Raw genomic sequence first — 25,637 nt, 5'->3', positions numbered from 1 at the left:
TGCCCCCAAGCCCTCCCATCACCTCCCACTCCCTGGAGTGCATCCCGGCACCTCTCAATCCTCCAAGAGGTGACCCAGCCCTGCAGCTCACTTTCAGCCTTTGGGATGCTCCAAAACCTTCCCAGTCTCAGACATCTGGATACCCCCAAATCCTCAGGCCTCAACCCCACCAGACACCCCCCACATCTCTGACATCAGACATCCACCTCAGGTTCCCCTGCCGCTAGAATTTCCCAGATGGGCCCAACCTGTCTGTAATTCCAGGGAACCTGACCTCTCCAGGGCACCCCCTTTCTTATGCTCAACCCTGCCCCCCAACAGCGTCTTCCCTTAAAATGGTACCTAAAAGGTACCCTCTTCGTGGACACCAGTGTTTCCCGGAGGGTCGTGTTTGTGCCTCTGCGGACATGCTGAGGTTTGAGGCAGCGCAAGGGAAGATTTTGTCTCTTATGAAAGTTTTTATCTTTCATGGCACTTTGCACCTAGGCGGGTAAGTCCAGATACTACTGGTTGACCAGGACACCGTTTATTTAGGTTATAAGTATTTCCATTTAGGGACTGTGCCTGAGTGGAGGGACACTGGAGCTTAGGAAACGACAGCCTACCCACCTGGGCTGGAACTCCAGCCCGCGTTCCCCGGCGTTCCTCGCCACGCCACGCCCGCGGGTGGAAAATCACTTCTCATATTCCATCCTGGCTCAAGGATGCGCTACCTCCCCCAAGCCCGGAGACCGCACCGGTCCCAGAATCCTTAGAGGGGCCCCCCTTTTGGAGCTGGGGGCCTACAAAATTAGTAACCTTCCTCTGCTCCCACGGCCTCAGGAACACCCCCACCTCACACCCCAAGGTTGGGGGGGGGTGTTACTGAGCATGATTCTTGATGCAACGATTCCTATGCAAGGGACATTTTGAGTCCCCCCCCATCCTTCCCTCGGACCCTAAACCCTGGTGAATCAGGGGTGAGGGTGGGGCAGGTTCTGTGGGGAGTGGGCGGGGCAAAGGGCTAGGGGCTCCAGACACCAGGGTATGGGGGTGGGGACTGACTATATTGCCAAAGGGTTTAACTTCTTATTAAAAATAAAAAGCCCCCCAGATTCCCCTGACCCTCATGGAAGCTGAACGGTGCGGGGAAAGGGGGTGAGGATCTTTTCCAAAGGGTACAGACCTCTTCCCAATGTCTCCCCCCTGCTCGCCAATCTGCCACACGTACCCAGCTTTTTAGTTCAGCTTTTCAAAATAACCACGATCATTATTAAGCCTCTACAAACCGTGATTCTCATCCCCCAAGTCAATAAACTGGGATTCGGGGAGGGAGAGAGCGAGCTAAAGGGACGACTTCCAAGTTCCGCTCCCCTTTTCCCCCTCCCCCGGCCGCCAGGGTGTCCGCAACTACACGCATGTGCTGCATGACGCGCTCCCCACACGCATGTCGCGCCCCTCCTGCGCTCCGGGAACGCACGGGCACGGGGTAGGGGGCGGGGCGATTGGGGAGGGATGAATGGCGGGGGTCTTCCTGAGCTCAGCGGCACCACTCTCCCCGTCACCCACAGCAATAAGTTTCACTCGAATGTGGGCGGGGCGGGCCTGGCCTGTCGATGTGGGGGAGGGAGTGGCAAGGGGGCGCTCTCAGGGATGGGGGCGGGTGTCTGGAGTCAGTGTGGGGAGGGGAGGTCTGCAAATCGTCCAACTCTGGTGCTAATGGCGGGTCTTCTCAGCCCACCCCCAGGGCAGGGTGGGAGGGGTCGGCACGGCCCCTCCCCCAAGCCTCCCCCATGCCCACCCTGGGTGCATGAACCGCCCAATGCAGAAGCTGCCGCATGTCACCCCCTCAAAGAAAAAGTGTCATGCCCCCTTCCAGCACCTTTTCATTCCCCACCAAAATTAAAAGTTTCCTTTTCATTTAAAAGTTGCGTCCTGTTTATGTGCTGGGAAGGTCTCCCAGTTGGGGCTGCGGAGGTTTGGGAGTAGACAGAGGGTCTGGTCTTCAAGAGTAGGGGTCGAATTAAAGTGGCATGGGCGTGCACTTTGGGGGCCCAAATGTTCCGCTGATCATTGGCTTTAACCTGATTTGGGGTAGGTGCTTGCCTACACCCCTAAGTGGAAAGTCTGAGGGTGTGTGAATGAGCTCCTGAGGGAGGGTGACTAGTCTCCAAGGGAGGAGTGGACCTGAGTCCCCAGTGTGTGTTCAGGGACTGAGGGCAGCACACTCCATATTGCTGACTATGAAGCCAGCCTGTGTGGGTTCAATTTCTTAGTAGTTGTGTGCCCTTGGGCAAGTCTCGCAACCTCTCTGGGCTTGTTTTGCTGTTCCAAAAGATTAGGATAGAGCAGGGGTAGTCAACCTTTTTATACCTACCACCCACTTTTGTATCTCTGTTAGTAGTAAAATTTTCTAACCGCCTACCAGTTCCACAGTAATGGTGATTTATAAAGTAGGAAAGTAACTTTATAAAATTTATAAAGAAGAATTTCAGCAAGCTAAAGCATATAATATTACTTACCAAGTACTTTATGTTGGATTTTCACTAAGTTTGGCAGAATAAATCGTTATAAAACAACTTACTATAGTTAAATGTTTTTTTTATTTATACTTTGGTTGCTCTGCTACCGCCCACCATGAAAGCTGGAACGCCCACTAGTGGGTGGTAGGGACCAGGTTGACTACCACTGGGATAGACTGCTAGCCATTCAACAAATATATGAAAGCCAAGTAGGTGCCAGGCACTGTCCTAGGTGCTGGAAAGCAAGGGGATCCCTGCTTCTAGTGGTTGAACTGAGAATTGAGACCAAATGTCCCGTGTTCAGCACAGCTAAACAGGCCGGCACAGACTCAGACTCAGACTCAATAAATGTCCTAACAAGGTCATTATTGTCATTGTTTTGCAAAGACTAGTGTCAGCCAGAGGCCAGAGTATAGCACCCCTCAATGACCGGGAGGTTTGGAGTAAGGGACATTGCAACTCTAAGCCTCAGTCTCCTCATCTGTATAATGAAGGCATTACCTTGGAGGGAGGCTGGGGGGAGGGGAAATGTCCAGTACCCAGGAGGGCCCCTAACCAGTTGTGATCAGAACCAGCAGACTGCCCCAACTGCAGCCCCAGCAGCCGGAAGGAGTCAGGGCCTATCTGGACCCATCAGAACCCCCTTCCCTTCATACAGGAACACACACTACCCGAGCGGGGTCCAGCTGGGCTGGAGTTTATTTCTGACAGAGCTGGAGGCTAGAGAGTCAGGAGACTCCTCCAGCCCCGACAGGGACTCCAACCCAACAATGATCACACAATAGCAACCAGAAGGGAGGGCAGAGCAAGGGAGGAGGCACCCTTATCTTGCCCCTCTCCAAGAATCAAAGGCTGATGGAGTCCTGGGAGAGCGAGGGGGAGGAGGGCCATGGGCTGGTCGCCCCTTGCGGAGGAGGGCCATGCTCCCTTCCTAATAAAGACCATCAACAACTGAAGGAAGGATGGGATCTGTATGGGACCACAGTATGCCAAAGACACCCCAATTTCCACTCCAGCGAGAGAGCCCCGGACCTTGCCTCCCTGCTCCCTGCTCCTCAATGCTCTGCGTTTACAGGAGGTCTCAGAGGCTCTCTGTGGTGGGGTTGGTAAGTGCTGCGGTGCCAGCAGGTGACGCCATTTCCAAAGTGCAAGAAGCCACAGGGTGGGTTCATGGGACCAGCTTGGCCAGAGAGGGAGGGGCTGACGGCTGGGCGCAGGAAGAGATCACTGGGGCTGAGCTTCTGGGGGCTGCTCTTCCGGGGGCTGCGCCGCAGACCCGGGCTCCGCCTCCTCAGCCTCCTCATCTGAGGCCACGCCCTCCTCCAGTCGGAAGACCTGGCGCACGGTGCGGGTGGTGAAAGTGAGGGGGCCCCGTCTGTGGGGAGAAGAGACCAGGAGATAGAGATTAAATGAAGGGAGTGGAGAGAAAAGTAAGAGATAGGAAGATACAGAGGGAGATAATAAAATGAGAAGAAAGAGATGAGAAAGGGAGAAATGAGCAGTGGGAAGGGTGGGACAGAGAATGATGGGGCGCGGGGGGGGGGCAGGGTTTATGGAGTGAGGGTGTGAAGGTGCAGCATGGCCATACCGGAGCCGGTTCCTTAACGTGGTCACTTCGCGGTTCATGGACTCAGCAGACTCTGTGACATCCTCCAGCTCACGCTGCAACCTCCGACGACCTGCCTGAGCCCTGGATGCCTCTTCTTCAGCCTCCTCCAGCTGCCGCTTCAGCTGTTTCACTCGAAGGTTCCCCTTCTCCAGCTTGGTGGGAGCAGGGAGGTCAGGTCACATCTCTGGGTGCTGTCCCCACCCCTCCTTCTTAGCACTCAATACGCCCTACCACTCCCTTCTCCTCTCTAGCCACTCTGGTCATCTTTTTGCTCCAAACTCACCAAGCTATATTCATTCATACCCCAGGGCCTTTGCACCTGACGTTCTCTCTGCCTGGCTCTTCCTCAGCCATCAGATCTCAATTCCAACGTCACTTCCCCAATCCTCTTTTTCTCCCTTGCTCTTCATTCCCTTTTTTCTTCATAGCTGTTGTCACAGTCTATAATTATCTCTACTTGTTTATTGGCTTCTTGTGTCTTTCTTTTCTTGTGCTGAAAACGTGAGCTCCAAGGGTAAGGACCTTCTCTGTCTCATTCACAGCTGTATCTCCCATGCCTAGCACAGTGCCCAGCACATAGTGGGCGCTCAATAATTGTCTGCAGAATGAATGGTGAATCAAATACAGTTGAGCTTTTAAGGGCACAGCAATGCTATATCTAGTCAGACAGACCTGGGATCCGATCCAGGCTCTGTCTCTACTGTGACTTTAGAGTGCAAATCACATCCCCTTTTAAAGTTCCTGTTCCCTCACCTGGGACATTGGATTGGCGAGAGAACACAAGCAGGGAGCATAGAGCTTGGAACTCAGTAACTGCTTAGTAATTAAGAGCACAGACTCTGCAGCCAGAGGGCTGCGGCTTGAACCCTGGCTCGATCTCTCTAGCTAAATAATTTTAGGCAAGTTACGTTACCTTGCTGTGCTTCAGTTTTATCACTGGGGTTTGAGGGGAAATAACAGTACACTACCGTAGTGTTCTGGTAAGAAATAAATGTTCTATGTGTTATGTGTTTAGTAAAGTGCTTGACACTCAGAAAGCTCTCAGTCAACACTACGTATTGTTATTTTAGCCCTGCCCTAGTCTCTCCTTGGCTGTCTCAGCTCCTAGAAAGCTTAACTTTCCTAGACTCCAGAATTCAGGGATTGAAGATTGCAAAATCACGCGTGCCAGGTCCCTGCAGTGGCCCCAAGCCCAGGGATGTTAAATGCATCCGTTTCAGTTCAGCACCTACACAATGCCTCTTGTGATGGGAAGACCCTCCAGAGACAGCACGTGCTATCTCTCTGTTGGTGGTCCCATTCCCCACTGCTCCCTAGAGAGGTCAACTGCTCACCTGGTCCCTGAGCTGGTCAGCCACCCTCCGCTCCTCCTCCACCTGGAGCACCACCTCCTTAAGCCGCTTCTCAGCTCTACGCACCAGCTTGCCGGAGAGGATGCGCTCCCTGCAGAGAGGCATGGAGAGGAGAGTTGGAAGAGGTGCACCCCGGGGTTCTGTCCCCTGGCCTCATCCAGTAGCTGCTTTCCTGTTCTTATTTTTTTTTTTTTTTCTTTTTCATTTTTTTGAAGCTGGAAACAGGGAGAGACAGTCAGACAGACTCCCGCATGCGCCCGACCGGGATCCACCCGGCACGCCCACCAGGGGGCGATGCTCTGCCCATCCTGGGCGTCGCCATGTTGCGACCAGAGCCACTCTAGCGCCTGAGGCAGAGGCCACAGAGCCATCCCCAGCACCCGGGCCATCTTTGCTCCAATGGAGCCTTGGCTGCGGGAGGGGAAGAGAGAGACAGAGAGGAAAGCGCGGCGGAGGGGTGGAGAAGCAAATGGGCGCTTCGCCTGTGTGTCCTGGCCGGGAATCGAACCCGGGTCCTCCGCACGCTAGGCCGACGCTCTACCGCTGAGCCAACCGGCCAGGTGCTTTCCTGTTCTTGAGCTGCCCTCTTCTCTCCTTCCCACCCCCAAATGACTCTTACTGTTCACTCAGATGTTGGCACACAGACTTCCCACTCCAGGGCACCTACATCCTTGGCTTCTACTAAAATGCCATTCCTGATGTTTTGTGCATTGTTGTTTTTTGCGACAGAGAGAGGGACAAATAGGGACAAGCAGACTGGAAGGGCTAGAGATGAGAAGCATCAGTTCTTCATTGTGGTGCCTTAGTTGTTCATTGATTGTTTCTCATATGTGCCTTGACCAGGGGCTCCAGCTGAGCCAGTGACCCCTTGCTCAAGCCAACAACCCTGGGTTCAAGCCATCGACCTTGGGCTTCAAGCCAGTGACCTTTGGGCTCAAGCCAACAACCATGGGGTCATGTCTATGATCCCATCCTCAAGCCAGTGACCTTGCACTCATGCCAGATGAGCCCACATTCAAGCTGGAGACCTCGGGGTTTTGAACCTGGGTCCTCCGCATCCCAGGCCAATGCTCTATCCACTGTGCCACCACCTGGTTAGGCTCCTGATGTTCTTAAAAGTGTCTCCATGTCTCCACTTGTTTCCTGTACCCCCTAGGACCCCACTGCTCAACTACATTTCCCCTAATCTTCCTCTCTGGTAACTGACCCACTGACTGGGCACTGTCCTGGATCCTTGTCTCTCCTTTGCCCCCCTCCCAGCTTGTCAGTACCCAAACCCTGTCCAACTGTCCCCTGAACTCTGTCCTATCCCCTCCCCTCTGTTGTCACAGCCCCAGCCCCATCTCAGGCCTCGTCTTCTCCCACCTGACCTTCCCTGCACCTGGCTGGGAGTTTTCTTTCTCTCTCTCTTTCCTCTCTCGGCCCTCTTCTCTGACTTCCTGTGTTTGTTGAACAAACACAAAGCTCTGTCTTCTTTATTGTCTTCTCCCCTCCTCACGTGCACACTTTCCCTGCACAAACTCATCCACCCCAGACTTCACCATCCTGCACAGGCTGCTGCCTGCTAAGCCCATCCCCTGAGCTCCAACCTGGTCCCGCCTCCAGCTCAGCAGCCACCAGACCCGCACACCCCCTTGTTCCCTGTAGGCTGGGAGCTTCCTCCCACACCCGCTCTGCCTCCTGACCCCCTGGATCTGCCTAGGTCTGCAAGCCAGACACCTTGCGCCAGGTGCACTTCCACTCTCCTCTCAAATCCTGTCCAGCCTGTCCCAGATTCCCCCAGTGCCAAGGCCCCTGCTCATCTGCTTCTCCTACACAGGCCACCACACCGGCGGGAAGTCCCTGTGATGAGGCCCCTAGCCATGCACACAGCAGCCCCAGGTGTGCTGGGAGACAGGCATGGGCAAGGGCACCAAGCCATGGCAGGGGATGCAGCTAGTGGTCAGCTGGTACTCCTTGCTCCCAGGGGAACTTTAGCAGATCACTAACACCTTCTGAGCCTCAGTTTATTCATTTGTATAATGCAGAAGAGGCCATCAACCTCTGGAAAGCCTCTCCCAAAGACCTCAGACTACATTTCTCATAAGACCCTGGTCTCTTGGCCAGCCCCATGGACCAGAACCACTTCTATGACTCTCTGGGACCAGTTCCTTGAGTCTATGCCTGAGACCCCTCACTTTCATGTTCCCCAATGAATTCAACATCTTCCTCCAACCCCGTGTTTCCCTGGTCACCAGGCCTGAATCCCAAACATTGTCCCCTTCCCCTTAAACCTCCAACAGCCCATGAGACCCCAGCTCCATCCCTTCTGCCCCTGACTTTCTCTTCTTCATCCCTCCTGTCCATCCTCATAGCCTCATCTTCTGCCTGGACCATCACCCAGCCTCCTCCCTGGCCTCCCAGCTCCCAATCTCTCTTCTCTAGTCTGTCCATAGCTTGGCTCAAGGGGTCTTCCTACACCCAGCACTGACCCTATCTGTCCCCAGCTGCCCCCCCCCCCGTGGCTCCCCATTGCCCCGAGGACAGAGGTCCTCAGCCTGGCATTCAAGGCACCTGCTCCCGATCCCTCTTCTCAGTTGCAGACTCCAAGGACCAACCACAACTCCTCCCAATGCCTTGGTGTCTCCCATAGGTGTCCCCCAAGGCTGCCACTCTGCTGAGGACTCTGCACCCTGGAGTCATAAGTATTGTTAGTTTTATTAGCACAGTGGTTCTTAACTGGGAACACTGGTGGGTGTTCCTGGTTGTTTCAAAGACTGGAGATAGAAATTCTCTCAGCTGCACACAGCTGCTGATTCCTAGCCTTGAATATGGATGTAGGGGTGTGATGTGTGGTTCAAGTGCAGCCGTTTTGTAATTGTGAGGGAAAGAACAAAGGAACTATACAGACGCTGACCCAGAGACCTGTCATGTTTCAGCTGCCCAGTGAGGAAAATAAACCCTTTGTGATAAATTGATGACAGAAATGGCCCAACTGTCACTGCTTTCTGTATTCACATCCTTTGCAATATGACTTTGCAGCTGATCCCATGATGAGGTAGAATCCATTTCGCCATTCCCTTAAATCTGTGCTGGCCATATGACATGCTTTAGTAACAGAATGCAGCAGAAGTGACATTGGACCTGTTCCAAGTCTAAGCCCTAAGGAGCCTTTAACACTTCCCCTCACCGTTGGTCAATCCAAAGACTCATGACAATAATAAACAGTTATTGTTTTAAGCCACTAAATATTAGAATAATTTGTTATGCAGCTATAGCTAACTGTTATAATTACTGTTTAAAACATACTGGTAGGGAAAGTACAGATACTTGCAGCCCAAAGCATCTTAAATGATATAGGAAATCCAAAACCATTAATATCATGAAGCCTTTGGGATGTTTCTATTTTTTAGGTGAGGGAGATAGTGAGACAGACTCTTGTATGCACCCCAACCAGGATCCACCCAGCATCCCCATCTGGAGACGATGCTTGAGTACCAAGCTATTTTTAGCATCTGAGGATGCCATGCTTGGACCAACCAAGCTATCCTCAGCACCCAGGGCCATGCTCGAACCAATGGAGCCACTGGCTGTGGGAGGGGAAGAGGAAGAAAAGGGGGAAAGCGAAGAGAAGCAGATAGATGGTCACTTCTCCTGTATGCTCTGAACAGGAATCAAACCCAGGATGTCCATTCACTAGGCTGACACTCTTTCTGATGGCTCAGTGTTTCTAAACCAAGTGTTTATAATACAACTCCCCTTCCCTTCTTTGAAGATAATGTCAGGGTCACCCTCTACCCATGCCGCCCTCTCCCACCTACCTGCTCTCTTGCTCCAGCTGCTCCTCAGCCTGGGCCAGCTTAGACTCAAGGGCAGCAATGATCATCTTCTGGCGGGCCCGGGTCCCAGCGTCCTCCTCACCCAGGCGCCCCCGGAGTTCCTGGATCTGCCGCTCCAGCTGCTGCCGCCCGCTCTCTGCCTTGGCTGAGAAACTGCGCTCAGCTGACAACTCCGTGGTCAGTGATTCCACCTGTGGCCGCGGGAAAGGCAGGATGTCACGGTAGAGTCTCCCAGGGATGGTGGTAGGTATATCCAGGTACCTCCCACAACTTAGAAAATAGAGGATTGTTAACTGCACAGCGCAGAGCCTGATACATACTAAATACTCAGCACATGAGAGCGCATATTTTTCCAGATTGATTTGTCGGTGAGCAGCAGTACCAGCCCTGGGGTTTAACCTTTTGGATAGGTTTTTGTTATTTTAATAAGTCCACAAGGCTATCACAAACTTGCTTAAATGCTGTAACTCTACCACTGACTGTGAACGAGTCTATTCTGAGGGAAGTCATACTTTTTTGTAACAGGATCATCTGGAAACTTATGAAAAAAATGCCAACTGCATGGTCTCACCCTCCAGAGATTCTGATGCAGCAGGACTGGAGTAAGGTCCCTGAATGCACATTTTATTTTTTAAGTTAGAGGAGGGGAGATAGAGAGATAGACTCCTGCATGTGCCCTGACCAAGATCCACCTGGCAACCCCTGTCTGGGCCAATGCTCGAGCCCACTGAGCTATTTTTAGCACCTGAAGCCAATGCTTAGACCAACCAAGCTATCCTCATTGCCTAGGGCAAACGCTCAAAACAACCGAGCTATCCTCAGCACCCGGGGCGATGCCCGAACCAATCCAGCCACTGGCTGTAAGAGGGAACAAGGGAGAGAAGGGAGACAAGAAGGGGAAGAAAAGCAGATGGTTGCCTTTCATGTGTGCCTGACTAGGGACAAACCCAGAATGTCCACACACTGGGCCAATGCTCCATCCAATGAGCCAATTGGCCAGGGTCTGAAAGCACATTCTTTTTTTTTAAATTATGTGAGTGGCGGGGAGGCAAAGACAGACTCCCACATATGCCCTGACTGGGATCCACCCAGAAAGCCCCCTACCAGGTGATGCTCTGCCCATCTGTGGCTGCTGCTCTGTTGCTTGGCAACTGAGCTATTGTAGCACCTGAAGCGAGGCCACTGAGCCATCCTCAGCACCTGGGGCCAACTTGCTCAAGCCATTTGAGCCATAGCTGCGGGAGAGGAAGAGAGAAAGAGAGAGAAGGGGAAGGGGCAGAGAAGCAGACAGTTGCTTCTCCTTTGTGCCCTGACCTGAAATCGAACCTGAGACTTCCATACACCAGGCAGATGCTCTAGTGCTGAGCCAACCTGCCAGGGCTCAACATACATTCTTAACAAGCATCTCAGGTGATTCTGGGTGATGTGCAGAATCATTTTGAGAAACGTTGGCTCAATAAACAGCAGCTACTACACTGAGGCCATATAAACACACCCCTAATAATAGCTCCTGCTTACTTATTCAGCTTGTACTCGAGTGAGGCCATGCCAGGACATGGATATGACTCAGATCCAGTGTGATTCATACTTTATATCACCCTCACTGGAACTCACTGACGTGGTGATTAGCATTTACTCACTTAAAAAAATCTTTTTATTGGAAAATAAAACTGTGGTAAAGTAAAAAACCGATCATATACAGTATATGGGTAAAAGAAAAACAACACCATCACCCAGGTTAAGAAACAGAAGTCAATGACTCCAGAAGCCTCTTCCAGAGATTTTAGAGAGAGGAGAGGAGAGAAAGAGGAGGAGGAGCAGGAAGCATCAACTCATAGTAGTTGCTTCTGTACGTGCCTTGACTGGGCAAGCCCAGGGTTTAGAATTGGCGACCTCAGCATTCCAGGCCAATGCTTTATCCACTGTGCCACCACAGGTCAGGCTATGTATGCCCTTTAAGTGTCTTTTTAAAAATTTATTGATTTTTAGAGAGAGAAGTGAGAGAGACAGAAACATTGACCTGTTTCTGTATGTGCCTAACTGGGGATCAAATTGGCAACCTTTGCATATCGGGACAATGTTCTAACAAACTGAGATATCTCGCTAGCTCTTAACTGACTTTTAATTTACAGTTCCCTTCTGCATCCCTTTTTTTTTTTTTTTAATTTTATTTATTGATTTCAGCGAGCGAGTGAGTGAGTGAGAGAGAGAGAGACAGACAGACAGACAGGAACATTGAGCTGCTCCTGTATGTGCCTTGACCGGGGATCGAACCCGCAACCTCTGTGCTTCAGGTCGATGCTCTAACCAACTGAGCTATCAGCCAGGGCTTCTGCATCCCTTTTATTTCCTTACAATTTAACTCTTGAAGAATCCGGGCCAGCTGACCTGTAGATCTTCTCTGCATCTGGAGTTTCCTGATTACATACATACTCATGGCCTTGTAGGTGACGAGGATTTCACTCTGCGTGTGACCTATATCATCTTGGAGTACGACCACCTCCCTATTGGCCAATGGTCTCCTTAAGGGATGAGCTGGGGTCTTACTCTCTGAGATCCCAAGAAGAGACAGAGCATGGCCCACGAGAGGCTTCAAAATGTATCTTTAAAATTAATAAAATAATGAAACAGGTATTTCTTTGGAAATACTAGCCCTCTGTTGTCTGCCTGGCAAACTCTTACCTTCTTACAAAACCTCTTAAAACAGGGGTAGTCAACCTTTTTATACCTACCGCCCACTTTTGTATCTCTGTGAGTAAATTTTCTAACCGCCCACCAGTTCCACAGTAATGGTGATTTATAAAATAGGGAAGAAACTTTACTTTATAAAATTTATAAAGCAGAGTTACAGCAAGTTAAAGCATATAATAATAATTACTTACCAAGTACTTTATGTTGGATTTTTGCTAAGTTTGGCAGAATAAATCTTTATAAAACAACTTACTATAGTTAAATCTATCTTTTTATTTATACTTTGGTTGCTCCGCTACCGCCCACCATGAAAGCTGAAATGCCCACTAGTGGGCGGTAGGGACCAGGTTGACTACCACTGTCTTAAAGCATCACCTCCATCAGAAGACATTCCTGATAGCCCCCAGGCTCCAGGCTGGCTCAGTATTCCCCTCTAAGTTCTCAGAGTTCTTGCGCTCCCTCCATGTTCATTAGTATTTCTGCATTGGGCTAGTCTGTCTCCGCATTCCACTAGCACGGATGTTCTTAAGCGCAGAGACCTGGAATGACCCAGCTCCAGGTTCCCCGCATCACCCAGAATAGACCTGGGCATCTAGAAGCCTCAGAAAATACTTATAAATATACAAATGAAAATATGCTTTTCTCTGTCTGCCTAGCTTCTACTTACGCTTAAAAACCCCAGCCAAGACCCTGGCCAGTTAGCTCAGTCAGTTAGAGCATCATCCTGAAATGCCAAGGTTGTGGGTTTAACCCCCAGTAAGGGCACATATAGGAAGCAACCAATGAATGCATAAATAAGTGGAACAACAAGTGTCTGCTTCTATCTATCTGTCTGTCTATCTATCTATTTATCTATCTATCTATCTATCCCTTCCTTTCTCCGTGTCTCTAAAAACCCAGCCAAGCCCTGGCCCATTGACTCAGCGGTAGAGCGTCGGCCCGGCATGTGGAAGTCCCGGGTTTGATTCCTGGTCAGGGCGCACAGAAGTTAGCGCCCACCTGCTTCTCCACCCTTCCCCCTCTCCTTCCTCTCTATCTCTTTCTTCCTCTCCCGCAGCCAAGGCTCCATTGGAGCAAAGTTGGCCCGGGTGCTGAGGATGGTTCCATGGCCTCCACCTCAGGTGCTAGAATGGTTCCAATTGCAACAGAGCAACACCCCAGATGGGCAGAGCATCGCCCCCAGTGGGCATGAGGTGGATCCCAGTCGGGCGCATGTGGGAGTCTGTCTGACTGCCTCCCTGCTTCTCACCTCAGCAAAATACACATATACATACATACATACATAAAGGAATAATAAAAACCCAGCCAAATGTCCTTTCTTACCAATTACAAATGCTTTCCTGTGACTTTTGCAAAAACATCTCTATTACGCTCTCTCTTTCTCTCGCTCGGGCCCAGGATACTGCTATTGTCACACATGCTACCCTCTAATGTGGCAGTGTAGTTCCATGTCTGTTTCCCCAAGGAACTCTGCAGGATACAGACCTTCCCCCACATAGTTCATCTCTGGATTCAGCCCTTGAGAAGCTCCAGAAATACAAGTGAATGAAGGCATCAACACCACCTTTCTCTGAGAACTCCTATTCAACCTTCAAAACCCAACTCAAACATGCCCTTTTCCTGGGTCTGTTGAGTAAGAGGACTGAAGGCCAGGGTCCGAGGCATGGGGGTAGGGGTGAGGGGGAAGGGGGGTGGCCCAGAGAGCTCACCTGCAGCAGCAGCTTACGGTAGCGGTCATTGAGCAGCTCCGCGTTGCTCTGCTCCTCCTCCAGCTCCTCTTCCATCTGTCCCAGGCGCCCCTCCAGCTGACGCTTCTCCTCCAGAATGGCTGCCCTGGGAGAACAGGACCACAGGAGGTGAGCAGGCAGGATGGCCACAGCAGGGCACCTTGCGCCACACCCCCATGGGCCACTCACTTGCTAAGACCACTGTTGGCCACCTCATCGGCCATCTCGTCCCGTTCCTGCTGGGCTTGCCGCCGGGCACGGTCTGAAGCAGCCAGTTCCTACAGTGACAGAGAGGGACCAGTGTTTAGCGGGGGCGAGGGGAGGCCATCTGGGCGCCAGCCTCACAGCCTCTCACACCTCAGCTCTCCTGGCCTTTTTTTTTTCACTGCACATGAACATGTCATCTCTGGGTGACTTTGGCGTGAACTTCAATCTTGCTGTTCACCCCAGGTCCCTCGCCTTCATCACCTCCCCACAAAGCTCAAGTGTCTCCTTTCCACCCTGCCCCCCCTCCAGGTTCCCCAGTCACCGGGCCAGACCCCCAGGTCTCTCTCCACTCCTCTGACCCCTTACCACCCACAGCCATGCCCACCTGCCCCTTTACTCTCTGCCTTGTTCCTTCTTCCCTGTCGCCATAGCCCGGGTGCAGCCTCCCCAGCTTCCGTGCCCCCAGACTCTGTCACCCTCCTCCGTAAGGCCCCAGAGCAGACCCTGCCCCTTTCCTGCTCAGAACCCTCCCAGGGCTCCCAAATGTCCCCAGGCCCAGTATAATTGGTCCCCCAAACGCCTACCCACCCCGGGACCCCGCCCATCCATAGAGCCACTTTCCATATCGGGACCCCGCCCATTCTGGCCTCACCTCCTGCAGCCGAAGCACCTCCGCCTCTAGACCTTTAAGGCGTTTGTCACTCTCCCGGTTCTGGGCAAAGATCTCCTCCCTGGAGCTGCGTGATTCCTCCACCTCCCTCCACAGCTCCTTCATCTGGGCCTGGGAAGAAGAGAGCGAGTGGGCGGGCTCAGCCTGGCGGTGACTCACAGGGAACCCCCCACCCTGCAGCAGCCCTGTGGGGGCTCCTTGGCTCCCCCAGAGCCCTGCAGATCTGGACTTCCCCACCCGCCACCAGCCACTTTCTGTGTGACCTTCAGTCAGGACCTAACCCTCTCTGGCCTCTGCTGCCTCTTCTTTAAAAAAGAAGCCCCTTAAAATAAAAGTCAGTCTAAAATGTGTGTACTATTTGGACTCTGCAGAAATAATAACAGTCGCAAATACTCGCTGATATTTACCTAGGGCCAGGCCCTCTTATATATACATTCAGACTCCCTCAATTCTCATAACTGCAGTTGAGAGGAGAATGATTTTCCTCCCAGTTTATAGATGGGGAAACTCAGGCACAGTGAAGTTTACAAATGGTCAGGTGGCAAGTGGCAGAGCCAGGACTCGAACCTAGGCCATCCAGTTTCAGGGTTAAACTTCTAGCTGCTTTGCTACCTGGTTATACTGCTATGAGTGTGGAAAGATGTGGAAAGATGCCAGCATGAGGGTTTTCCCTTCAAGAATGCTTAATATGAAGAAAAATTAAACACAAACCACCATTGAAAAACCCCCTCTGTAGCTTTACAGCAAAGTAATACATAGCTGTTAGTAACCACAGAGAGGACAGCAGCAGGCTAGAGCGGTGTAGAGCAGTTATCACGGTTATTAATATCATTTGCTTGATAGTCATAGTTTCCAGTGTAGGGGCTTTCTCTCAGTGACAACATGATGGCAATTTTTACTTTCTGAGAGAAGTCTATCTATTGCAGTGCTGCCCAGTGGAACTATGCTGCGAGAACATAGGCTATTTTACATTTTCCAGTAGCCACATCGAAAAGGTAAAAGGAAAGAAGTGAGATTATTTTGAACCCTCATTTAGCCAAATATAGCCAAATGGTATTAATATTTATAGTAATATAAAAAGTATTGAGTTAGAATCCAGCATGTAATTAGAATTTTGGACCCACCACATTATAGATGCCCAATAGCTACACCGGGCTGGTGTCCACGGTATTGGACAGCTCAGTTCTATACTTTTTAAAAAAATAGGCTTGTCTTTTTAGAGCAGTTTTAGGTTTACCGCAACTTTGGGCAGAAGGTATTGAGGTGTCCATATACGCCCTGCCTCCCGGGCACTGCCGCCTCCACCACCATCAGTATCCCCCACCAGAGAGGAACATGTGTTACAATTGATGAACCTACCTTGATACATCATTATCCAAAAAAAAGTTTTTCTAAACAACCAAATTTAACTTTCATAATGAGGAGGGAATCCTAAAGTATCTCCATTCCAAAAATTAAAAATTAAATGTGAGAATTAGACTTAAAAATTTAGCATTTTAAATAAAGGCAATAAAAATATCAAACAAATGAAGTGAGCCTTAGAGTATGGATGTTATAAGGATGGTGATTAATTTGGGTGCTGCTGGTGGGGTGGAGAGGGAGGGGTCCAAGCCCTCACTGGAGGAGGGGCGACGCCTCCCGGGCTTAAGCCCCGCCCTCAGCCCGTTTAAGCCCCGCCCTCACCTGCATCTTGCGAAGCTGCTTCACCGCCTCCTCCTTGCCCTGCCCAGCCGCCGAGGTCTGGGCCTTCAGCTCCTCCAGCTCCGCCTCCAGCTTCTTGCGGGAGGCCACCGCCAGAGCGCGCTGCTTGCGTTCCTCGTCCCGCTCCACCTCAGCATCCCGCAGCTGGAGGTGGGGTAGGGGGAGGTGGAAAGGGAGGGCTCAGGGCACAGGAGGCCCAGGTTCCCTCCACATGCCAGCGACATAGATGTCCATCCTCCAGCCCCTGCTGAGGCCTGCAACCCCGTTCCTCCTGCCCCTGCCTCTCCCCACCCCAAGCCCTCCTTTCAGCTCCCGGCTCCTGTCTCCCACCTCCCGCCCGTCCCAGCAGGGCTCCAGAAGGGTCTCTCTATACTCAGAGTTGCCCCTGCCCCTCCCCTGCTCATGGTTGTCCTGTGGCTCCCCAGTGCAGGGGGGCAAAGTCTTGTACCTTCACCCATGGCTGGATCAGGGGAGATAAAAAGACACCCAGAGACCCCCAACCTGGGTCACAGGTTTCATTTCTCTTCCCAAGGCTCCCAGCTACAGTCTCTTGCCCTCCAGTCTACTGCCCACGTGGCCCGGAGGGGTCTTTCTGACACTCAGAGCTGACCTGCCCCTCCAATGCTCAGCACCCTTCACCTAGTAGAGGGCCATGCTCACTGGAGACCCAGGACTGAAGGGGAATGAATGAATGGTGCAGAGAGGGCGTGTGGGGACCAGAGGAGGAAGCAAGCTAAAGAGAAAGTGATGTGTGGAAGTCCCGGGTTTGATTTCCGACCAGGGCACACAGGAGAAGTGCCCAACTACTTCTCCACCCTCCCTCCTCTCCTTCCTCTCTATCTCTCTCTTCCTCTCCCACAGCCAAGGCTCCACTGGAGCAAAGTTGGCCCGGGTGCTAAGGATGGCTCCATGGCCTCCACCTCAGACGCTAGAATGGTTCCGGTAGCAACAGAGCGATGCCCCAGATGGGCAGAGCATCACCCCCTGGTGGGCATGCCTGGTGGATCCTGGTCGGGCACATGCAGGAGTCTATCTGTCTGTCTGCCTCCCCGCTTCTCACTTTGGAGAAAAAAAAATTATAATAAAAAGAAAGAGTAAGTGAATGAGGGAGGGAGGTTGTGGATGAAGGGGGTGTGGACAAGCTGGTCAGTGAGCACATGATGAGGAGTGCATCCGGAGGGTGGAGGGAATGCCGGCTGGGTTATGGCAGGGAATGGGTCAGGGAACAGTAAGCTAGTGGGCTAGCAGATGGGACTTGGGTAGAAATACTAGGGAGCAGGTGGGTGGGTGAGACTTCCAGCCCTCTCGCTGCCTGTACGCCCCATGGCAGGGCCAGATGGACAGCGGCCTCCCGCTGGGCCTGCTGGTACCTGCTTGGCCAGCTGCCGCCGCCTCTCCTCACCAGCCTCGTCTCGGCCCTGCAGGTCACGCTCATGCTGAGCCTTGAGAGCCTGCACGGTCACTTCCAGGCGCAGCTTGGCATCCTCAGCTGCTGTCAGCTCATCCTCCAGCTCCGTCACCTGTGTTCGCAGGTCACTGGCTACCTGTTCTGCCACCCGGCGGGATCTCTCCAGCTCATGTACCTGGTGGAGAGGAAGAGTGGGCATGGGGCACCGGGGTCACTAGGGAAGGAGAGGCCAGGATCCTGGATCTAGACTAGGCGAAAGTGAGTGGATCCCAAGTCGATATGCCCATCTTAGTTTGTTCATTCATTCACTCACTCAACCTTTCCTGGACACCTATTTAACTATACTGCTCACAAAAATTAGGGGATGTTTCAAAATGAATATGAATCATCCTGAATCATTCTAAAACATTTTATTAAGAACCTAAGAGTGATAATACTATTATCTGAAGCTCTTGAGAGTCCAATTCAAGTGTTTGTCAGGTCAGCTGACTCTCACTCGGGGGTTTTGTGATTTTGGACTGTGAGCTCACTTCACTGGTACTTCATCTGTGGACCCTGTGTGGAAATGAGTTAAAGGTGTGTAACTCCAGAGCCATCAGGGTTTGTTTCTGCCAGACTCCTCAGGGTGTCTGTCATCAACCCACTATCTCCTTCTGTGTTTTTCTCAGCTTGGGGGTTCCCAGACCTCTCAGGGAGGCATCAATTATTTTAAAAACCTCAAACATCCTGTGAAACCGATCTGGGTTTATGAATTCTGAGACCTCCCCTTTCCCCCTGCCACCTCTCTTTAATTGTCACCTCCTCAGAGAAGTAGCGCTTGACCTGTCAGGGCCTCCCTGTTACCCATGCTCCTGGCACTTAGCCCCTCTTTGACTCAGGCCAGTCACAACGGTCATTTAACACGTGCTGTCTCTGTGTGACACTCACCTCCCACAGTGGACTGTACTTCTATAGGGCAAGGACTATGTCTGAGTGTGACCCCTATTCAATGACCCTTATGAAGACGATGGTCAGTGACAGCATCTACTTTCAGCTTTTGGAAGGGGCCACTGGTCTTCCCTCCTATTTTGGCACCTACCTATCAACTTTGTTTGCTTAAAGGAATCAAACTTTGTCCCATCAATATCCTACTTTCCAAAAAGGCCTTTGGACTCACTACAAATAACTTGACAGTTTTCCCCAGGGCTCTGAGTATTAGCTGGGTTCTGGCTCCAGTGTCCCTGGGAGTGCAGGCGAAAGGTATATTTCAAGTTTGGGAGTTCTCTAGGCCTGGCTAAAAGCTCTGTTGCATCACCTGACCAGTGGTGGTGCAGTGGATAGAGCGTCAACCTAGAACGCTGAGATCCCAGGTTCAAAACCCTGAGGTCACCGGATTGAGCGTATGCTCACCAGCTTGAGTGCGAGGTCACTGGCTTAAGTACAGAATCATTGACATGATCCCAAGGTCACTGGCTTGAAGCCCAAGGTCACTGGCTTGAGCAAGGGGCCACCGGCTTGGCTGGAGCCCCCCCCCTCCAGTCAAGGCACATATGAGAAGCAATCAATGAACAACTAAGGTGCCGCAACTACAAATTGGTGCTTCTCACTCTCTTTTCTCTCACTTTCACTCTCCACCTCCTCTTAAAATCAATAAAATAAAATAAAATAAAAGCTCCATCGCATCAATGCCAAAGTCCAGGAATCAACTAAATGTATTTTGACAGTCCCTCCTGTCATTCCCCAGGGTGGCCTCTGTCCCTGGGCCAGTCATGTCTGGTGCCCCTCGGATATATTTATTTGGTGACTGAAGGAAAAATGAAGTGGAGGGTGGGCCTCACAGAAGGCTGGGACACAGGCTCAGTGAGAGGACCTGGCTGCCTGGCCAGGCCTGCAGTGCCCCTCACAGGCCCTGGGGATGTATAAGCCCGGAGAAGACAGAGGCCTGAGGGGAAAGTCTGTGTGAGCTTGGGGGTGACAAGGTGGGCACTCCTCACACTGTGCACAGTGTGTGCATGTGTGTGCATGCACGCACATCCTCATGTTGGGGTAGTTCTTAACCTGTATGTGGTGATAGATTCTCTTTATATTTTCTGTCTCTGAGTATTCACATACACATGTGATGAGATTCTCAGTCTATGTGTACATGTGAACATGTGTTTAATGGAAGATTCCCTGCACATACATGTGAATATGTGTGGTTAAGGAAAGATTCTCTACACATTCCATGTACATACATGTGAACATGTATATGTTCTGTGAGCAGTGTTCATGTTTTAGGTGTCAATGCATGTGTTTGATGGAAGAGTCTCCTCATGGTCTATGTCAGCTTAAATAAAATATGTATTTCCGATGGCTTTAGGCGACCCCTGTGTTTTGGTCGTTCGACCCCCGCCGGGGTCGCGACCCACAGGTTGAGAACCGCTGGTCTATGTGTATGTGTATGTGAACATGCATGCTTGGTCAGCAGCTCAGCTCCTGTTCTATGCTTGTGCATGAACACGTGACTTGGATGACTGGGTCTCTTCATTTTATGCATGTGACACATGCATGTGTGCATGCAGTTGTCACATGGGTGTCTTGGGGAGAGGGGGCCTCACTCACGCTCTTGCCGACGTCGTCCTTGCTGCTCAGAAGGGCCTCCAGCTCGGCACGCAGGGCCCGGTTCTGCCGCTCCAGCTCCTCCCTTGCTTCCTGCTCCTCCTCCAGCGCCCGGGTCAGCGACAGCGCGCGGGCCTCCCGCTCGCGGCCCTCGGCCTCCACCCGCTCGCGCTCCTCCACTGCGCGCAACACAGCTGCCTTCTCCTCTGCCAGGAGCTTCCGGGGCAAGGGAGAGGGGGTGAGGGAAATAGATTAGCTGAAAGGAGTGCACAAGCGGATGCAGCCAGGGACAGAGAGAGACAGAGAAACAGACAGAGGCAGACACAAGAGGGAGGTAGAGGGATTAAAGTCACAACCGTGTCCCAAACCAGCTCAGCTCCGGAATGGATCAAACTCATAAGCCCCTCACTCTTAGATACCAAACACAGGAAAGGGTGTTTCTTCCTCTTGGGGCAATGGTAGGAAAAAAATACCTATAGTTTTTTGTTTTGTTTTTTTAATATTATATTATTTTATTTATTTATTTATTTATTTATTTTTACAGAGACAGAGAGTGAGTCAGAGAGAGGGATAGACAGGGACAGACAGACAGGAACGGAGAGATGAGAAGCATCAATCATTAGTTTTTCATTGCGCGTTGCAACACCTTAGTTGTTCATTGATTGCTTTCTCATATGTGCCTTGACCGTGGGCCTTCAGCAGACAGAGTAACCCCTTGCTGGAGCCAGCGACCTTGGGCTCAAGCTGGTGGAATTTTTGCTCAAACCAGATGAGCCCGCGCTCAAGCTGGCGAGCTCGGGGTCTCGAACCTGGGTCCTCTGCATCCCAGTCTGACGCTCTATCCACTGCGCCACCGCCTGGTCAGGCTATATACCTATAGTTTTTAAATGTACTTCAAACTTCACATTTTTTTACGACATTATAATTGAAAATGATAAAACTTACAATACTGACAAAAGAAGGAAGGGAGTGGAACTCAATCAAGAGAATAATCTGTCCGTGAAAACAGACCCTCAGATGACCTAAATATTATCACACAAGGACTATGATAAGTAAGTTTCAGAAAAAGATAGATACAATGGATGAAGAGACAGGGTTATTTCAGGAGGGATTAGAAACAATAAAACAGAATTGGATTAGAAACTATCAAACAGAATCAAACAGAACTGAAAAATACAATATTTGAGCTCAAAAAGTCACTGGATGAAATTGAGGGCAGATTGGACACAGTATAATTGGCACACTTGAAAACAGGTCAATAGAAATGATCTAAGTAGAGCGAAGAAAAAAAATAGTTAAAAAATTAACAGAGCTTTAATAGCCTAAGAGACAGCATCAGGCAGTCAAACATACGTGTGTTTGGAGTCCTAGAGGAACTGGAAGAAACCTCAGAAAACCCAATGGAATCTATAACAAAATCTACCAGCACTAATGAGTGAGTTTACCTAAACTGTAGGACACAAATCAATATACAAAAATTTCTTTCTATACCTTAGCGGTCAGAAACTGAAACAAAAATAGTATCATTTCAAATAGCAGAAAAAAGCCTGACCAGGCGGTGGTGCAGTGGATAGAGTGTCAGACTGGGATGTGGAGGACCCAGGTTCGAAACCCCGAGGTCACCAGCTTGAGTGCGGGCTCATCTGGTTTGAGCAAGGCTCACCAGCTTGAGCCCAAGGTCACTGGCTTGAGCTAGGGGTCACTCGGTCTGCTGTAGCCCCCCGGTCAAGGCACATATGAGAAGGCAATCAATGAACAACTAAGGTGCCGCAATGAAGAATTGATGCTTCTCATCTCTCTCCCTTCCTGTCTGTCTGTCCATATCTGTCCCTCTCTCTGTCTCTGTCACATACACACATAAATAAATAAATAAAATAGCAGGAAAAATATGAGATACTTAGGTATAAATATGACGAGATGTGAAAGATGTGCACTGAAAACTATACAACATTCCTGAGGTAAATTAAAGATTTAAATAACTGGACCATGTTCCTGGGCCAGAAAACTCAGTATCATCAAGATGTCAATTCTTCCCAAATTGACCTATTGATTCAACGCAATCTCAAATAGGGAGGATTTCTGTGATGTAAAAATGACAAACTGATTCTTAAATACATACAGAAACACAAAAGACGTAGAAGAGGCAAAACAACTTCAAAAATGAAGAAAAAATTAGAGAACACTAACTGATTTTCAAAATATATATGCAAAAGCTGGTTGGCAGAGCCTTTTCAACACTTAGTGTTCAAATAATTGGATATCCACACATATAAAAAATATTTAACTTGGAGCTATGATAGCACCATATAGATTTAAAAAAATAACTCAGAGTGGGTCACAGACCTCAATGTAAAACCTAAAGCCAGAAGGAAAAAAACAGAGGAGAAAATCTTTGCAACCTTAAGTTAGGAAAAGATTTCTCTCACATAATGACAAAATCATGACCCATCAAATAACAAATTAATAAATTGGACTTTATCAAAATAAAGAACTTCTGTCCTTTGAAAGACTCTATTAAGAGAGTTAGAGACAAGCCACAGACTGGATGAAAATATTTGCAAACCTGTATATCTAAATAAAGAACTTGTAGCCTGACCAGGTGGTGCCACAGTGGATAGAGCGTTGGACTGGGACACAGAGGGCCCAGGTTCAAAACCCCAAGGTTGCCAGCTTGAGCATGGGCTCTCCCAGCTTGAGCACAGGATCACAGACATGACCCCATGGTCGCTGGCTTGAGCCCAGAGGTCTCTGGCTTGAAGCCCAAGGTCACTGGCTTCAGCCCAAGGTTGCTGGTTTGAGCAATGGGTCACTAGCTCTGCTGTAGTCCCCCCCCCCCCCAGTCAAGGCATATATGAGAAAGCAATCAATAAACAACTAAGGAGACTAAGGTGCCACAATGAAGAATTGATGATTCTCATCTCTCTCCCTTCCTGTGTCTGTCTTTATCTGTCCCTCTCTCTATCTCTGTCACACACACACACACACACACAAAGAACTTGTATTCAGAATATAGAAAAAACTTTCAAAATTCAGTAAGAGAAGGAACAATTTAATTTTTAAAAAGGCAAAAGATTTGAAGACACTTTACCAAAGATGCAGTTAAAAAGAAAAAGAGCCCTGGCCGGTTGGCTCAGTGGTAGAGCGTCGGCCTGGCGTGCAGGAGTCCCGGGTTTGATTCCCGGCCAGGGCACACAGGAGAGGTGCCCATCTGCTTCTCCACCCCTTCCCCTCTTCTTCCTCTCTCTCTCTCTCTCTCTCTTCCCCTCCCACAGCCAGCCGAGGCTCCATTGGAGCAAAGTTAGCCTGGGCACTGAGGATGGCTCCATGGCCTCTGCCTCAGGCGCTAGAATGGCCCTGGTTGCAACAGAGCAACGCCCCGGATGGGCAGAGCATCGCCCCCTGGTGGGTGTGCCGGGTGGATCCCCATCGGGAGCATGCGGGAGTCTGTCTGACTGCCTCCCGTTTCCAGCTTCGGAAAAATGCAAAAAAAAAAAAAAAAAAAAAAGAAAGAAAAAGAATAAAAAGGAGGCCCTGGCCGGTTGGCTCAGTGAATAGAGTGTCAGCCTGGTGTGTGGCTATCCTGGGTTTGATCCCTGGTCAGGACACATGTGAGAAGTGACCATCTGCTTCTCTTCCCCTCACTCTCTCCCTTCTCTCTCTCTCCTGCTCTCACAGCCAGTGGCTCGGTTGGTCCAAGCGTCAGCCCCAGGCACTAAGGATAGCTCGGTTGGTCCAAGCATCAGTCCAAGACGGGGGTGGGGGGGTGTTGCCAGGTGGACCCCAGTTGGGATGCATGTGGGAGTCTCTCTTTATCTCCCTTCCTCTCACTTAAAAAAAAAAAAAAGGAATGGATTACACTGGGGAACAAATTTTTTTTTTTCATTTTCTGTTGCATGAGGTTTTAGAACTGTTTCTATATATTTCTGCATCACTGATTCCAAATCTGAAATCCGTTTTTTGGTGCATGCTCTAGTTTTTATGCAATTTTAATTTCTTTTTGTTACAGTTAATGGCATGCATTAGTTTTTAAATTGAAGTTAAAGGGCAACAACTCTTGGATTGAACATAACCACAAGGCAATTAATGTTTTACAAACATCACTTTTACATAATTGTAGTTGTTTTTAAATGTAAAAAACTATTATCTGACAAAAACACCCTCTTATTTTGTTTTAAGATTGAATCATGGCTTCTTTGAGAAGGCGTAAATGTAAGAATAGTCCTGACACCTTCTGTTAAATATGTTGCTGTTACACACTTCAACGTCAAAGGCGCAATATTTCATCATTTGTGACACGTGCATATATTGCCTATTTTCAGGTTCCCCTTGGCGATCAAGACAAGAATTGGGCTCCACATATTGTGTGTCATCATTGTGAGGAAATGCTTCGTGACCGGACAAAAGGAAAACGCAAAGGAATGCCTTTTGGTATTCCCATGGCTTGGCGTGAACCTAAGGACCACAGCAGTGACTGTTATTTCTGTCTGATCCATACAAAGGGCATTGGCAAGAAAAAACAGCGTATGATCGCATATCCTAATATTCCTTCAGCAATACGATCTATCCCACACTCTGAGACACTCCCGGTTCCAGTTTTCAATGGTTTTATTTCTTCTAAGGATGAAGAAAGTGAACATGATGACCAAGTGTATTTTGATAAGATGCATGAGGAAATGGTTGTAGAATCTGAAGGGTCTTCTTCTGATACCAAGCAGTCATTAACCCCTCAGCAGTTGAGCCAACCCGAATTGAATGACTTAGTAAGAGATTTGGGCCTATCAAAGAAAGCAGCTGAGTTATTAGTCTCCAGGCTTCAAGAAAAGAATGTACTTCACCAGTCAGCTAAAGTATCCCATTTTAGGAAGTGTGAAGAAATTTTTGTGGACTTTTTTCCCGAAGACAAACACTTTGTTTATGGTCATGTTATCAGTAGTCTTCTCAGCCAGCTAGGTGTTACCACTTACAGTCCAGAATGGCGCTATTTCTTGACAGCTCTAAACAGAGTCTGAAATGTGTTCTCCTACACAATGATAATGTTTATGCGGCGGTTTCAATTGGTTATTCAACTCATCTGCAAGAAGATTATAATGACATAAAAATTGTCGTCAACTTTCTGAAGTATGAGGAGCATAACTGGATCATTTATGTGGATCTTAAAATGGTCAATTTCTGGCCCTGGCCGGTTGGCTCAGCGGTAGAACGTCGGCCTGGCGTGCAGGGGACCCGGGTTCGATTCCCGGCCAGGGCACATAGGAGAAGCGCCCATTTGCTTCTCCACCCCCCCCCCCTCCTTCCTCTCTGTCTCTCTCTTCCCCTCCCGCAGCCAAGGCTCCATTGGAGCAAAGATGGCCCGGGCGCTGGGGATGGCTCCTTGGC

The 25,637-nt window shown here is 50.0% G+C and overlaps 1 protein-coding gene across 5 annotated transcripts in view; it reads right to left on the bottom strand.

The window, feature by feature from the left end:
• Window positions 1–3,172: 3,172 nt before the first annotated feature.
• The window catches only part of MYH14 (myosin heavy chain 14), a 105,532-nt gene continuing 83,067 nt past the window's right edge, over window positions 3,173–25,637 (bottom strand). For all 5 annotated transcript variants that reach the window (XM_066374083.1, XM_066374082.1, XM_066374081.1 and 2 more), the window contains 10 exons: window positions 20,265–20,477; window positions 17,647–17,859; window positions 16,259–16,420; window positions 14,558–14,686; window positions 13,888–13,976; window positions 13,681–13,804; window positions 9,263–9,471; window positions 5,445–5,553; window positions 4,090–4,262; window positions 3,173–3,876 (listed from right to left, as the gene is read on the bottom strand). In XM_066374083.1, the coding sequence (XP_066230180.1) occupies window positions 3,726–3,876; window positions 4,090–4,262; window positions 5,445–5,553; window positions 9,263–9,471; window positions 13,681–13,804; window positions 13,888–13,976; window positions 14,558–14,686; window positions 16,259–16,420; window positions 17,647–17,859; window positions 20,265–20,477 (1,572 nt within the window). In that variant the 3' untranslated portion in view covers window positions 3,173–3,725. The remainder of the gene's footprint in view (window positions 3,877–4,089; window positions 4,263–5,444; window positions 5,554–9,262; window positions 9,472–13,680; window positions 13,805–13,887; window positions 13,977–14,557; window positions 14,687–16,258; window positions 16,421–17,646; window positions 17,860–20,264; window positions 20,478–25,637) is intronic.

Source organism: Saccopteryx leptura, chromosome 3 (assembly GCF_036850995.1).
Source record: "Saccopteryx leptura isolate mSacLep1 chromosome 3, mSacLep1_pri_phased_curated, whole genome shotgun sequence".
In the NCBI taxonomy this organism is placed as follows: Eukaryota; Metazoa; Chordata; class Mammalia; order Chiroptera; family Emballonuridae; genus Saccopteryx; species Saccopteryx leptura.
This window is presented reverse-complemented; position numbering and strand designations above follow the sequence as displayed.